The following is a 16478-nucleotide window of genomic DNA, read 5'->3' as shown; positions in this document are numbered from 1 at the left end:
CAGAAATGTTGTTTCGTAATCACAACAGATTGTATTGTAGCTGCTGACTACTATTTTTTCCTCTTCCATTAGGATTGTACCACTTCTGGCTTCGAAAAGACACTAACTTCTTTATTCACTGTTTAAATGTACTTCCAATCTCTATTTCAAACAGTTTGTTGGGGTGTCCATGAAGTCTGCTACATTGCTGAAGAATATCCATCAATTTCTTCAAAGTGCACATGCTGTTTCTGTACAATCACATTCCACTGCCTACATGAGTACCAAGAGCTCAGATAATGGGTACAGTTTACCCTCATAGATTAGTGGTAATACTCCTGTAGCTTCCTCAAGTAGAATTGTTTTAACAATTAGTGAAATGAATCGTCAGTTTCTTTTGGTGCTGTGGATGCCTAGTTTGGTGAATCAATATCTCCTAAATTTCCCGCTAAAAACTGATTTCATTTCGTTCATTGCCAAGCTTCCATCATTGAGTTATTTATCAAAGTACCATCATCAAGTGTTATATCAAAGTGATTTACTTGGCTGTATCATTTTTTCAGTCTGGTCTAGTTGATGACTCGCTCTCTAATTTTGGTTCCCCAGCGAAAGGACCCATTACCCTTTTTCTTTCTTCTGTGTAGTCTCTCCTTTATTGTATCTCAATGTAGTGTTTTGTTTCAGTCTACCTTCATCAAATCACTTTAGATTGCCTGCTCTGAATTGTCACAACATCCTATTGTGTTGCAATGAATGAATTGCTGGCTGTTGAGGTCTGCTTTGCTGTCTGAGAGCAATTAAACATTTTTTTTCAATGTGAAGAAAAAAATCAGAGTTAATGTTGCGGGCCCGGTGACCCTTCCTCAGAACTCACCAGACCTGAAATGTTAACTCTGATTTTTTTTTTTTTGCTTCTTCACAAGTGCTGCCAGACCTGCTGAGCTTTTCTGGCAACTTCTGTTTTTGTTACTGATTTACAGCATCTGCAGTTCTTTCGGTTTTTGTTTTATTACAATTCTTTGTTCCTCTACGTATTGTGAGATTAATCAACAGCTGCAGCTCCTTATCCCTGATGTCTCCATCCTTAATCTCATTTATCTGTCAACATTCCCAAATGGCTACTTGGGATCTCAAATGGAATTTCCACATTTCCTCCAATGCTAAACTATTGACTTTGTTCATCAGTGCCAAGTGCTCCCTCATCTCTCTGTGCATCTGTGTCTGTCTGTCTGTGTTTCACAGAGCCAACCAGCCTGTACAAAGCCAAATTGCTTCTGAGCTTTCAATAGATAATGCCCTGTTGGGAAGCTTTAGCACCACTTCTCTTTTTTGCTACTGAATGGCTAATAACAGTTGGTTCTTAACCACCTCTGCCTCTTCTGATCTCAACCTTGTATCTCATTTTATCAGCACGCAGTGTGGATGAAGTTCCTGAATTTACCCACAATACTTCAAAGATTCTGATAGGAAAAAATGTCAGATTGCCCCAATGTATCTCCAATATGGTGAAACTGAGTAGCTCCAAAACGTTTCTAATTTATTCTGTTCCTAAATGGAAAGCTAGAAGTGTTATTTCTTTCCTTTTCCTCTTGGTGCAATTGAAGACTTTTAAATTTGGCATCACCTGGTCACTGTTCTGCTGCAGCTGATGTAATGGTTGTACAATGTAGGTATTCATGCGGCACTTTAGTTTTGTTTTAGTTTCAAGGCATCCATGGTCATCCATTTTGAATGACGGAGGCCCTTTTAACTTTTTTAGTGTTAGCTTGAATTCTTGCTTCCCATGGCATGTCAAGCATTCTTGACTTGGCATTGTTTTTAATTTGGTACCGCAAATGAATGCGACCATTTAAAAAATTGATGGCAGAACTGGAGTTTTTATAGTTCAAAGATATCGAACATTTAAGCAAGGATGTAATTGCAAATCTGTATGTAATACCACACTGGGCTCCAAATTACTGGAAGGAATTTTAATACAGCAGAATGAAGCCATGCAGATTAAGGTGCTGCCTAGTCTGAAGAAATGGAAACTTGCAAAAAGGTTGGAAGAATTCTGGCTTGCGTTGTGTTGTAACACAGATTCTAGGATTTTCTTAAACTATTCAAAGTTAAGCAAAATTGTGACAGATCATTTTGAAACGGACTGTTCCCATTGATGCTAGCTAAAGTATAAGAAACTTAGGGAAAGATGAAAAACCTTTTTGCACACAAGGCTGAGACTTTTAACTGAAACATACACTATGACAGTAATTAACAATAGGTAGTTATATGCATGCTAAGATTTAAGAAATCTTCTTCCCTGCTGTAATCAGATTCCCTGCTGTTTTCTGATAAACGGACCTCTCACATCACTTGATCTTTCTCTGCATCTTCTCTGTAGCTATTACGCTATGTTCTGCATTCTGTTCTATTACCTTGATATACTTATGTAAGGTATGATTTGTCTGGTTAGCATGCAAAATAATACTTTTCACTGTCACTACATGGCAGAAATGACTATTACGAAGGGGCATAATTTTAAGGTGATTGGAAGAAGGTATAGGGGAAATGTCAGAGGTAGGATCTTTACATAGAGTGGTGAGTGAGTGGAATTGATTGCTGGCAGTGATAGTGGAGTCAGATATATTCGGGACATTTAAGCGACTCTTGGATAGACACATAGATGATAGTAAAATGTACGGTATGCAGGGTAGTTTGATCTTAGTAGGATAATAGGTTGGCACAACATCGTGGGCCGAAGGGCCTGTACTGTTCTATGTTCTATGTGACAATAAATCAAATAAGATCAAAGTGGAATTGACATAGGGTAAAAAGCTTTTTTACAGAGGATAAACTGACTTTGGTTAGTGGGGCTTCATGGCTCCTGTCATTTCCATTGCATTTTGTCATTTTTTGCAGCTCTGCCCTGTGTCACACAGATCCCAGAGAAATGTAGGAAAGTACTATTTATACATGTGTGCGCCTTGTAAATATCGGGTACTTTTAACCAAATTGGCTTGGTTTTCCCCCCCTCGTAAATTTTAGAACAGTGGCTTTAAAGTTGCTTTGCCATTCTTTTAGATCTGTCTTTAACTTTGTATCTAAATTCCTTGCTTTGGTACTTGCACAGATTTTATATTTTCCTTACTTGAGTGCTTCACCCATTTAGTTTGGTGTTTCTTTGCTCTAAACCATTTATTTCTCCTTTTTTCTCTTCTCTGAAGCAATCTCATTCTGCTTAAGGCTGTGGATGTGCTTTTCAAGTCTCCTTTGTAACTCTAGCAGGTGAAATCACAGTATTAACTTCAGAAAATTTAGAATTCAATCAAGCCTAACATTTGCTTTTATTAATCTTGCATAAATGATCTTTCTATTTTCAAAATTACTTAAAAATAGCTTTTACTAATCTTTACTAATTTCTAACCCTTGACCCTAAGGTTGCCTGATTAGCCACCAGGCAAGAACCTCTGCAGGATTATGGATGATTATGATGTAAGATCTGCTGCTAGCATTCTAGCTTCAGTTAAAGAACAGGAGGCCCAGTTTGAGAAGTTGACCAGAGCACTCGAGGAAGAGCGTCGTAATGTTTCCATGCAACTTGAGTGTGTCACTATTCCCTCGGAAAGATCAAGTATGGACGACAATGAGTCATTTGCATGGCAGCAGCTAGTTTTACAGGTAACTTATCCTTTACTTTCGACTAGACTAATGTTTATGTACTACTTTTGTGCCAGTTAGTCCAAACAAATCTGTGCGAGAACTATTGTGACTTCTGAACATTTTCTTTGCTGCCAGTCAGAACGTGCATAACGAATGGCAGACACTGTTAGTTCTAAGCATTAAAGCTCTGAATATCAAGATGGCTGATGTAACCTGAAAATAGTCTGCACTTGCTGTGCTGCTATGAAGCGTGATGTTATTTTTTTGTAAGTGTATTTATTGCCTGTGTATTAACTTGTTTGTTTCAGTGAGCACGGTGTAGGGCAGTGTATAAATATGAAGATGAGTCATAAGCAATTTGTCTCAATCTAAATTCATTGTGTTTGGCTTCAGAATTTTTTTGATGGCATATTTGTTGTCAATCAAGAAACAATTTGGAAAACTGTCTCTCCTTGTTGTGACAGAAAATATGTTTCTTGACCCTAACTTTTTTCAGTTTTTGGTGAATTTACTACCGGTACACTGATGCCTTGTACTGAAAGTTGTCTACTATGCACAAATATAAAAACTGAACCTTTCCACCTTTTTTGTTTTTTGAAAAGTTTCTGAAGATATTGTCTGTTTCTTCAAATCTACTTGCTCAAATTTTTTTATTCCACATCTTTGCCTGTCTCTTGGGCCTAGTGACCAGGTGCATGCAAGCTTTGGTTGTGGCTGTCTTGCCTCAATGTATTTTTTTTCTCCTGTTTTTAGAATCTTGTCATAATTCGTCTGCTACTGAACATTATTTGAATAATTTTGATAGGACAGAACTTGAACATTTATTAAAGAAATATATTGTCAAAGCTTTTCATCTTGCAGTCATCAAGACCAATGAGTTTTTAAAAAAAACCTTGGAAAGGGAACACAAATTTATGCTCTATAAGATGGTGCTGATCAGTTAAACCATGGAAAAGCACTAGGAGCAGTGAAACTATTCATTGTCGTTCACTGAAGAAATTGAGATCAGATAGGTGGACTCAAGTCAAGCTGTTGCCATGGGAAATACACAGGGATTGGCAAGTTGCCATTGCAGTTTTCTTGAAAAAGATGCAATATATGGACAAATTTCTTACGTCTACCCTGTACTGTGTGTGAATATATGCAGCTTCGAGTGTGTACAAATAAGATTATTCTGTGAACCTGACTGATTTTTATCTTAAGAGATAGTAGGAACTGCAGATGCTGGAGAATCCGAGACAACAAGGTGCAGGGCTGGATGAACACAGCAGGCCAAGCAGCATCATAGGAGCAGAGAGGCTGACGTTTCGGGCCTAGACCCTTCATCAGAAAAGGGGGAGGGGAAGGGGGTTTTGAAATAAATAGGGAGAGAGTGGGAGGCGGATAGAAGAGGGATAGAGGAGAGGATAGGTGGAGAGGAAACAAACAGGTCGAAGAGGCGGGGATGGGGCCAGGAAAGGTGAGTGTAGGTAGGGAGTTAGGAAGGGGATAGGTCAGTCCAGGGAGGACAGACAGGTCAAGGGGGCGGGATGAGGTTGGTCGGTAGGAGATGGAGGTGCGGCTTGGGGTGGGAGGAGGGGATAGGTTGGAGGAAGAACAGGTTAGGGAGGCAGGTCTTAAGTTGTTTTTCAATGGAATTCATAAAATGGTTGGATTACTTCGTAAATTAGTCCAATAGCAAGATCTTTCTTCTAATGCTGTACCATTTTTAAAATTTTTAGTTTTACATTTTAGTTCTACATAGAATATCAAAGTATATAGTACAGGAACAGGTCCTTCCGCCCATGATGATATGCCAAATTGAACTAATCCCTTCTGCCTGCCCTTGGTCCATATCCCTCCATTCTTTGCATGTTCCTTGCTTATCCAAAAGTCCCTTAAATGCCCCTATTGTATCTGTCTCCACCACCGCCCCTTGCAGCATGTTTCAGACTCCGAACACTTTTTTTTTTGAAACAAAAAACTTGCTCTCGCACCTCCTTCCACTTTTTCCCCAATACTATATGAACAGGCCAATGATTTAGCAGTTGCATTAACCTGTGTTTTAGGCGATAACCCACAGTGCCACCTCTGCCATATTGAACATTGTTTTTATTTATCAATTTGTATTTCAACTAATTTGCATTTTTACCTAACTTCAGTGTGCTCGTTTCATCTAAGGAGTACAAATCAGCCCATTTAATGAATGCTAGTAATTCCCCCACAAAGATGAGCAGAATATGCTGTAAATGCTCAGATCTGGCTGCATTTATGGAGAGGCAAAAACAGCGAAAGTTTCACATCAGTAGCCTTCCACCAGAACAATTCTGATGGAAGGTCATCAACCTAAAGTTTAACTTTTTTTCTCTCCACAAATGCTGTCAGATCTGAATATTTCCAGGATTTTGTTTTGATTTCAGATTTCCAGCATCTCTGCAGTATTTTGCTCTTATACTGCAAATGCCTACCCGATCATAGGATTAGAAGGTTGAGTTTTTGCCTGCTCTAGTGCCTGTGAATTTATTACCTATTCTAGGTGATAAAGAAACTAAGGAGTAGGAGGAGTAAGCATTTGGCCAATTGAGTTGACTCTGCTATTCAACAGGTTAATAGTAGTCATCTGTCAGTGCCATTCTCCTGCTGTCTCTTGGTAACCCTTGACATCTTTAGCCTCTAGCAATCATTCAGTTTCTTTCTTCAAATTCAGTGACTTGGCCTCCCCAGCCTTCTCTGGAAGAGAATTCCACAAGTTCATCATCCTCCAAGTGAAGAAATTTCTCCTTACTTCAGTCTGAAATGGCCTGCCATGCATCCTGAGACTGTGACCCCTCATTTTGCATTCACAACCAGAGGAGACATCCCTGCAACCAGTCAGTCCAGCCCCATTTCATATTTTAAGTTTCTTTGAGCTTCCCAGTCAGTCTTCTAAGTCCAGTGAACATCGTCCTAGTCAACTCAATCTTACCTCGTGCAACAAACCTGGCATCCCAGGAACAAAAACAAAGTTGCTGGAAAAGCTCAGCAGGTCTGGCAGCATCTGTGAAGGAAGAAAGAGTTAACATTTCTGGTCCGGTGACCCTTCCTCAGAACCCAGACCCGACACGTTAACTCTGTTTTTTTTCCTTCACTGATGCTGCCAGACCAGCTGAGCTTTTCCAGCAACTTTGTTTTTGATCCTGTTTTACAGCGTCCGCAGTTCTTTCGGTTTTTACCCCAGGAATTAGTCTGGTAATAAAATTCAGTCTAGTCTGCAATTTAATTGTGAAGTTGAGGGGGAAAAAGTGATATTTTCTTTGTCTTAATAATGAATCCACAACAGTTGAGTGAAGAAAATTTCACAAATGTGTTTTGAATTTGTTGCCAACACGATTAATTCTTTAGTCTTGGTTTATGCCTGATTTGCATTTGAGAAATGGAATGAAACACTTGGACCAAGTTTAATCTTAGTTTATTTTTACCTATTATGTGGTCAAAGCAACTTTGCCTACTGAAGTAAAGTAGCTAGTTTCATTGCACAAACTGGATGCCTATATTTTGCAGTACAAATACAGAATTCCTTTTTTTGATTTCTGATTTTGTTCCTTATGTTTCTGAGTTTAATTCTGGCAACTAATTATCTCCTAAAGCATGATATTTTAAGTGCAACGTTTGGTTTATTAATTTGTTATTTTTGCTTAATATGGAAGGTATGTTCAGCAAAAAGATTCAGGCTACCATTACAAACGGAGTTTCTTCATGTTATCATGCTTGTGTGAAATGCCTTTTGATGTGTCATTGTGTTAACGCACTTCATTTTTATTTTGGAGTGCTAGTGGCATCATTATAACATACTCAGCCGCATATTTAAAAGCTGAGACAGTTATTTTACCTATTGCTGAAAATCTGCTGAGGGCCTCAAACTTAATGAAACATCCCAAGCCGCTTCAAAAGATCCTGTCAAGTACGATGCTGAACCACAAGAGATGATATTAAGTTAGCTGACCAAAAGCTTGATCAAGGAAGGGGTTTGAAAGAGTTATTTCAAAGGAGATAACAACTAGGGGGACAGTAGCCCAGTTGACTAAAGCTGCAGCTACCAGTAGTGGATCAATTAAGATCACATGTACAGGAATTGAGAATTCGTGGAGTGCAGATAACAGCGATTATGTAGCTGTAATACATTAGAGATGGGCAGGGCCAAGGCCATGGAGAGATTTGAAAACATGAATATGAATTCCAGAAATGAAATTGCTGCTTGATCAGGAACCAGTGTGGATCAGCTAGCATCAGTATCATGATGTATCAAAGCTTTAAGCAAGCTAAGACACAGGCAGCAGGTTTGGCATCTTTCAGGTTTGTGGAATGTGGTATGTAGGACACTAGTCAGGAGTTCATTAGAACAGTCGAATTCTGAGTTTTTAAAGAAATGACCAAATATTTTGGGGAGTTGGGGGCAGCAGATAAGTTGAGATTGATATGAAGTCAGGTGGTGTTAGGGAGGTAGAAATAGATGGTCTTAGTGGTGTTATGAACAGAAGGTTGAAAATGCATCTCTGCCTCAAACACAATACCATAGGATACAAGTGTAGGAGCAGAAAATAAGAGAAGAATATGCCATTTAACCCTTTTTGAGTCTGCCCTGCTATTCGCTGATCATCCTGACTCAATAGGCTGCCCGATTTTCTTTTCTCTGTTTTAGAGTTGACAGCAAAAAGTGGAGTTTTGACATTCCATATTTAGCTGGGGGATTTCTGCTCATACTGTGCTAGATGGAGAGTACGGAGATGACCATTTAGCAATGGTAGAATAGATAATTGACGTGAAGTGGAGTGTGCATGTGAAAACCATTGCTGCACTTTAGGGTAATTGAGGACCCTAAAAATGGTGTGCCCTTGATGAAAAGGGAACTTTGACTCCTGTCCATACTTTAACATTCTGATATCTTCAGAAAAGCAGATTTCGTAGTTAATACTTATCTGTTTTTATATTTATCCTAAATTAAAGGTGATTTCTTGAAATGTAAAGTAGCTTCTTGATTTCTTTTTACTGAACTGATTTTCTCTTTACTGTTTCAACCTTGAATGAAGTGAAGCTGTTTGAGGATGTGTCGTGTCGGAGTTAAGGAACTACTGGTTTAGATAAAGCATGTTGTGTCATTTTTCTGTATGGAAAGATTGTAGCCCTGCATTGTAATTGAAGATCATAAAGCCAAGAATTGCACTAAATAGGTTTATTACTGTTACTTTTGTTTTTAACTCAATTAGGTGAAGAGCTGCAGGGTTCAGCACTGTGCTGTCACTTTGCTGTCCAACTTGAATTTAGATCTGTAAAGCTAGAAAATGTCATTCTTGAAATTTTACATCAGTGCATTGATATCTGAAGAAGTGTCCCCTTTTGAATCAATACAAAATATTTGGCCTTTGGTTAATGTCCTATTGTACCGTGCGTGTAGAAGTGTCATAACGAATCTTAAGTTGAATTGACTATATCTCTATACCATTGAATGCTAGAAATGTATTCTGTTTAATTTCTGTTGACTTCAGTGATGCATAATTAGATAATCAAGTTGAAAGTAATAAATTATTTTTGAAACAGAGTGGAACAAATCTTAAAAGTATATACGAAAATTATTTTTTAAAAAAAGGCTTTTTATTAGCTTACTGAGAGAGATGTGCTGCACTGACATGTTGGAATTGGCTTGAGACCAAATGGGTGGCAATTTCTACATAAATGGTTTGTTTACAAGCCCCATCTGAGCAACAATCGTGGAATGATTTAGCCACCACCTTGTTTTAAATTGGAATATATTTGCTGCCTTGTTCAGCAGTGTCCTGCTGGAGTCAACAGGTGCAAAGATGTTAGAATAGAACATCCTTTTATTGTCACCTTGAGACCTATTATTCAGCCTGTTCACACTCTACTCACACCATTTTATGATCTATTGATCTCTCTGCCCATAAATTCTGTGCCTGTGTGCTTCTCTCTCACTTCACCTGATGAAGGGGCAATGTTCCAAAAGCTTGTGATTTAAAAAAAAAAGTCGGACTGTAACATTTCTGATTTTGTGCACCCCAGTCCAACACCAGCACCTCCAGAATGTCAAAGGGCAATTGTTATATTCCATCTTGTTAGAGATGATCATTGCCTGGCACTTGTTTGCCGTGAATGGAACTCCTGTGTTGGTGTCCTGGCGCTGAGCTGAGCTGAGCTGATTGATTTCCAAGAACCGCATATACAGCAAAAAGGAAGATGGCTAACTGCAGTCAATAGAATTTTTCTTCAAATTCCCATTGATTCTAGTTTTGTTAGGGCTCCTTGATGCCATACTTTCATCAAAGGCTGCCTGCATGTTAAGGATAATCCGTCTCATGTCATCTCTGGAGTTCTGCTCTTTTGTCCTTTTGTTTTCTTAAGGCATATAATCAAGTATCACATTTCGCCATGTTAACAATCCAGGTCAAATAGCTGTTGGTTACTTTTTTTCAGCAAAAATAATTTTGGCATGTTTCATGCCATGAACATAGTGCATTTTAACCTTTTGTTGGAACATTGTCAGCTTGAAGCTTACGATTCAAATCCAGCATCATTTCTCCCAGAGATTTTGGCATTGTTCGTTTAACATGAGGCTTCAATATCACATAGCACTTGCATGATTTCCTACTGAATTAAGTTCCCAAAGGTGGAGGGATTTTGAGGTTGCTGTACCTGTCAGTACTGCAAGAAGAATGGAATTTCCTTGAAAATGGTTGATTTGGTAACTTATCAATTATATTGATCTGTGAAACTGTCTGCCGGGCAACTTTGTAATCTTGTATTTCAAGTCCTGGGAAAAGCATGTTAGCATGTCAACTTCATCTCGGTCATTATTATGTCCATCACTTACAAATTTAAGATAAACATGTAAGATGTGTTGAATGTTTGAGTTTTAATTTCAAAATGGTGAAGGATGAATGTGGGTGAGTTCTATGCTGTTTTTACTTTCTCATATTTTAAAAATAAATTTGAGGCAGTGACCTAAATACGTTAATTCTGAGAAACATGTGACTGCTTACACTGTTGAATTTATGATGGGCAAACTGACCACATTAAGGCAATTAGAGATAGCAAGAACTGCAGATGCTGGAAATCAGTCGATTATATTATGGAGCTGGAAGAACACAGCGGGTTGAGCAGCATCAGAGGAGGAGAGTCGATGCATTGGATTTGGAGGTTGGTGGGGTGGTATGAGAGGATCGGGGGATTCTATCCTTTGTTGGGGAGTGGGAGTTTGAGGGTAGAAGTGCAGGAAATGCCGGAGATGCATTTGAGGGCATTATGAATCATAAGAGAGGGGAAGTTATGGTCCTTGAAGTAGGATGGCGTCTGGGAGTGGAATGCTTCATCTCGGGAGCAGATGTGGCGGAGGGATTGGGAGTATGGGATTGCATTTCTGCAAGAGGGTGGGTGAGAAGAGATGTCATCAAGGTAGCTGTGGGAGTTGTGGGTTTGAAGTAGATGTCGGTGCTGAGCCGCTTACCGGAGATGGAGATGGAGACAGAGGGGCCCAGGAAGGGGAAGGAGGTACCAGAGATGGTCCAGGTAAATTTGAGGTCAGAGTGAAAAGTGCTGAAGTGGATGAATTGTTCAAGCTTCTCATGGGAGCACGAGGTAGCATCGATACAGTCATCAATGTAGCAGAGGAAAAGGTGAGGGATGGTGCCAGTCTAACAGCAGAAGAGGGACTGTTCCATGTGTCCTACAGAGGCAGGCACAGCTCAGACCCACGTGGATCCCCATAACCACCCGTTTAGTTTGTAGGAAGTGGGAGGAGTTAAAGGAAAGTTGAGGGTGAGGACAAATTCCGTCAAGTGAATGAGGGTCTGGGGGGGTGCGGGGCTGTGGAGGACTGGTTGGACCTGTGGGAGACGAAGAAACGGAGGACTTTTAGGCCCTCATGGGGATACAGGTGTAGAGAGACTGAATGTCCATGGTGAAGATGGAGGCCAGGGAATTGCAAGTGGAGAAGGTGAAGGGAGTGGGGAGTCCTGGATGTGGGGGGGGATGGTGGGCGTGGGGCGTGGGGAACAGACACGGAGTTGAGGTCGGCAGAGATGAGTCCAGTGGGGCAGGAGCAGACATCCCCCTCCCCAGTCCTGATGACGGGCCCTGACCTGACTTTAAGGCACCTAGTTTAGCTTAGTCCTGAAGAAGGGTCCAAACCTGTAACGTCAGCTTTTCTGCTCCTCTGCTGCCTGGCCTGCTGTGTTCATCCAGCTCCACACCTTGTTATCTCAGACTCCAACATCAGTAGTTCCTACTGTCTCCTAGTTTAGCTTTGATTTTAGGACAGAAATTTCAGAATTTTCAGAAGACCCTACTTTCAGTTCAGAAAGTCGAACAGTTTCTCCTAGAAGGGGAATCAAGTCAGTTCAGAGGAACCATTTATCTGAACAGAAATGGTTTCTACTTTGTGGAGCTTCCAAGCTGGAAGAGCTGGTGTCCAAGTCTTCAAGTTGCTGGAACTGAGTAAGTTTAGGCCATCAGCATTTTGAGAGGTTGATGCCAGCAAGCTGAAAGGAATTTTTCTTAACTGGTCACAATAGCCAAAGGGACCATAACCTGGAAAGCCATAAGTGGAGATTTAAAAAGCTGAGATCCGTATTGTAGTTTTCTGGGATTGAGTCTCTGAAATGGATGGTTTGAAACTGTTTAATGTTTAAGATTTTTGTAACTGTATTCTGTATAGCTTTGTTTATTTGTTTATTCCTTTAAAAAACAAATGTCCTGTTGTTAAACTACATCTGCAGAGTTCACGTTTGTGTTTAACCTCCAAGTTGACCAACTGCAAAAGAATTTAAACCGATGATCTACTAAATCAAGTTTTGAGATCTGACTTATCTAGTGTTGCCATCAGTTGGGATAATAACATGCACGGAAGTAGTGTTTTGCAGCAGTTTCAGAACTAAAAGCAAAATAGCATAAATATTTGTGATTTTTGTCTTGCCAAAACCATGACATGAGTAAACCATGCCAGCTTGAAGAGTTTTAAAAATAGTATTTGCTATAACGAGGCACATTTTTTTTTCCCCCAAGTACAGTAAACTTTAATTTGCTTCATTGTGGAAGTTACTTACTTTTACTGCAGAGGTTTTTGAAAGGTTTCCTTTTTTCTATTTGGATCAATTTTCTCTTTCTTGAAGATTTTGTTCCTCCGTTAAAATATCCCTGAGCCAAAAATGCAAAGCTGGTACTTGTAACAATCTGAGAGAGAGATTGCAAACTGCGTCTTCCAGGAATTGCAGCAAGTAACCTTGACACAGACTTCAGTAATCAGCACAAGAACAATGGTGCTCAGTTTGGGCATTCTTTTCGATCACAGTAAACAATCTTGCACTTGAAAGAAAGACAGTTAACTATCTAAGCAACTTATCAAACAGATGATGCGTGGAGTGTTCACATCAACTGAGAACTTGGTTTTGGAGCTAGATTCTGGCAAGTATACTCATTCCTTCCCTTTTCCGAAATAAATTTGGCTAAGTTCGGGATCACAGAAGAGTTCGAGTTGAGGATTTAATTGCTGATTTTAACCTTTTTTTAGTAATTTGAGGAGGAGAATATAGTACAGGGGAGTAAAATTAGCATGAATGATTTTGGGTGACCATTAATTACACGAGTTGAAGGAACAGCAAATACTTGATCTGTTTTTGTTGAATTAATTAGGAGTTGGAGGACAAGTAGGTAAGTTGAGTATGCTTCATAGAAATGTCTGTGGCCTTTTTCTGAAAGCAGTCAGTAAATCTTGAATTCTTTTTGCTATTGTAATTCATACAGTTTGTTTACTTAAAGTTTTGACTGGATGCATTAGTTAGTATGGGGTGTAGGTGAATGGTCAAAACCAAAAGTAAAATTTGGTAAGCTTGCATCAGGCAATTTGATGGAACTTGGTGATTTAAAAGTGGCAAGATGTCAACGCACATTGTCCTTTGTGACTTATTTTGTAATCTGTCATTGGAAACGTTTTGCCTTCCCCTAGCAATCTACACAGTTCCATAAGTCAAATATATTTTGTACATTAATGCAATGCTGCTCAGCATGAGGATTGTGACCTTGACTGTGTGTTCTTAGGAGAAGTTTGGTTTTAATTTGCATCCAGTCCTGAGGAGTACATGTTATCCAATCAGCTATAGGAAATAAGGTTCCTTGCGTCCTGCTGATCATGTTCAGGCTGATCTTATAAAGTCAAAAAGATTTGCTTCCTCCTGTGTAATTTTGGGTTCATTTTTATGATCTTAGTTGCATGTTTTCATGTTCGTGGCGATGATGGAATTTTTCATTTGTTTTTGGTTGAATAGAGCTACTTTATATTAAGCTGTTTACAGTCAATTAACATTATCAGAAAAGTTAAAGCTCTAGTATATAACTTAGGAAGCGAAACTTCAAAATTAAACAGGTGCATTATTCTATGCCTTTAAAGGTTAATGTCCATATTGTATTGTTTTTACCTTGGCTTCCATATGATGGCATTTGTAATTTTATTGAACACTTAAACTTCGTGGGAATAAGGAATGCTATACCCACAGTAAATATAATTTTTGGACCTTGTCAGGCATGGCCAAATTCATCTTTTTGTGAAAGCTGAAACAAGTCCCTCCCTAACAGTGTTGTGTGTCGACTTTGAGCCTGTGGACAACAGCAGTTCAAGACGATGGCTCACCACCGCTACCAGCTCCAGGACACCGAGGGACAGGCAATACATGTGACTCCAACGTGGCATGAGTGACTAAATAAAACTGGAGAAATTATTTTCAAAAGTCAGCGGAAGCAATGTTTTGTACACTAAGTGGTGAAGATTGTGGAATCGTATATGTCTGTTATCCTAGCCTGTTCCTTTGTGGTCTCTTGCTGCTTGTTGAGTCTTGAACATGTGAATTGTCTGTGTCGGTGAGCTGTTGGCAGCTTGTCTACTTGCAGTCCAGCATGAGCAACTTGCCGTAAGAAACAGGGCAATTTTCTACCACTAACACGTATGTGCAAGTTCTGCCCGTGAGCTGAATGGATATGGAGGTTAAAGTTTAGACTCTGTTCATTCATGTATATCTTTGGACGAAAATTGGGGTGATTGTGTAACTTGTTTTGCATCAAGGATTAGGGAGTGGAAAGTCATCCAGTGGTTTCATTCCTGATCATTAGCCAATGACCCTTGCTTTTAAAGTTGGGGCTATGTGGATGTTGAAGGCATTAGATTCTTATGTTAGCTGCTTGTAGCCTCTAGTGTTTCATTCCCTTCTGTAGTAGGTTCACAACTGCTTTGAAGTTTCAGTTTTTTGATTTACATGGTGCGTAGGGAACGGGGAGATCACAATTATGCTGTATCCCCTTGTTAACTGCAAAAACATACATTTCCCTGCAGCAGCTTCTGTTAAACTGCCAGTCTCCTGGCTGCCGAATGGCTATCCTCCTTGCACAGCCCTGGTTCGGAGTTAAGTAATGTGAAACATTTAGGTTTGCATGGCTCAGTACTACTTTAAATGGCTTTGGAATGCTAACATTTCATAATGATTTCAATTTTGGCTGGGAAGGACTGCATTTCTATTTCTTAAATCTGTCTTTGTAATTGCTGCCAAAAAGCAGATCCTGCTGGTTCTTGGCTTCATATGAACATAAATGCTAAACACAATTTATTTAGCACTTCACAATTATTTTGTTATGTACTGTATTATGTGATTGACTTGAGCTCAATTTTAATGTATGAGCAGTCATGGAAGGCAATTTAACAAGTCTGTCTGCAAAACTATTTTGATTTAAGCTCTCTGAATATAATAAGATATCAAACAGGCTTTTTAGAATACTTTCAGAAACCAAACTTGTGTTTTGTGAAGCATCTGTTTTCATATTGGAATTTTGGCTTTTGCCTAGCATTCGCTGCTGTCGAATTGAGCCACCTGTGTAAATGAACAACTGCTGTATCTGTGAAGAATTGCAATGGTGTGTGTTTTGTATAATGGCCATCAAACAATCATGCATGGATATTTTTGTTAATGGAGGAATCATGCACAACTGAATGATGAACATTTGATTTTAAATTTGATTTTCTTCATGCTTGGACAAAAATGCACAGGTGTCATTTTGAGTTCTTGTGCAAGTCTTTTTCTTTGAAATTAAAACAAAAGATTTGAATTACACAAAGATTGCTTGCTAAGTGTGATAATTTAAATTTTCCCTTCAACAATTTTGCAGTTAAGTTTAACTCTGCTCAATTTCAAAATCCATGTTCATTTACAAATTCTTGATGGAAATAAGAAACTAGGATTAAGGTCAAAGCATTGTCACAATTCTTACAAATACAGTTAATTGAGAAGTAGTGTGATCTTGCTGTGAGGAAATGTGGCACCTATTTTATGCATGACAAAACCCTGCAGAGAACGGAAGGCAAATAGTCTGAGGTTTCCAGTGCTGATTGAGGGAAATGTTGAACACTCCGTGGTATGGAATTCTTAATGTCTGCCTGTCAAGGTCAGGATCTTGGTTTGACGTATCACTCTGAAGGCATGCATGCCCTACAGTGCTGCAACCTCTTAGAAATGGATTGGGATGTCTATCTTTTAACTGGACATACAGATTTCAATGACACAATGTAATTGTTTAGTTTCTAAACTAAAATGTATTTTTTGTTTGAAACTGTGCAACCTTTGTTTCTTAAAATTCATTTCTGAAAAGTCTCCAGTTTTTGCTTGTGCCAGGATTAATTGGTGTTAAGCCAGCATTGTGCCACTTTGCCACAGTTTAGTGGTACCCTTAAGATACTGTGTATCCCTACAGCTTTTTATATGACAGGGAAATCGCTATTCACACCTATAATCAAATGTCCGTAGGAGGGAGATAGTAGGAACTGCAGATGCTGGAGAATCCGAGACAACAAGGTG

The 16478-nt window shown here is 39.2% G+C and overlaps 1 protein-coding gene across 1 annotated transcript in view; it reads left to right on the top strand.

Moving 5' to 3' along the window:
• arvcfb (ARVCF delta catenin family member b) overlaps positions 1 to 16478 on the top strand; it is a 302822-nt gene that overhangs the window by 111933 nt on the left and 174411 nt on the right. Inside the window, exon 4 of the mRNA XM_048611754.1 lies at positions 3396 to 3636. Within this exon, the coding sequence (XP_048467711.1) occupies positions 3436 to 3636 (201 nt within the window). The 5' untranslated portion in view covers positions 3396 to 3435. The remainder of the gene's footprint in view (positions 1 to 3395; positions 3637 to 16478) is intronic.

Source organism: Rhincodon typus, chromosome 24, assembly GCF_021869965.1.
Source record: "Rhincodon typus isolate 14 chromosome 24, sRhiTyp1.1, whole genome shotgun sequence".
In the NCBI taxonomy this organism is placed as follows: domain Eukaryota; kingdom Metazoa; phylum Chordata; class Chondrichthyes; order Orectolobiformes; family Rhincodontidae; genus Rhincodon; species Rhincodon typus.
The sequence above is the reverse complement of the archived record's forward strand: the minus strand, read 5'-3'. Positions and strand labels throughout refer to the sequence as shown.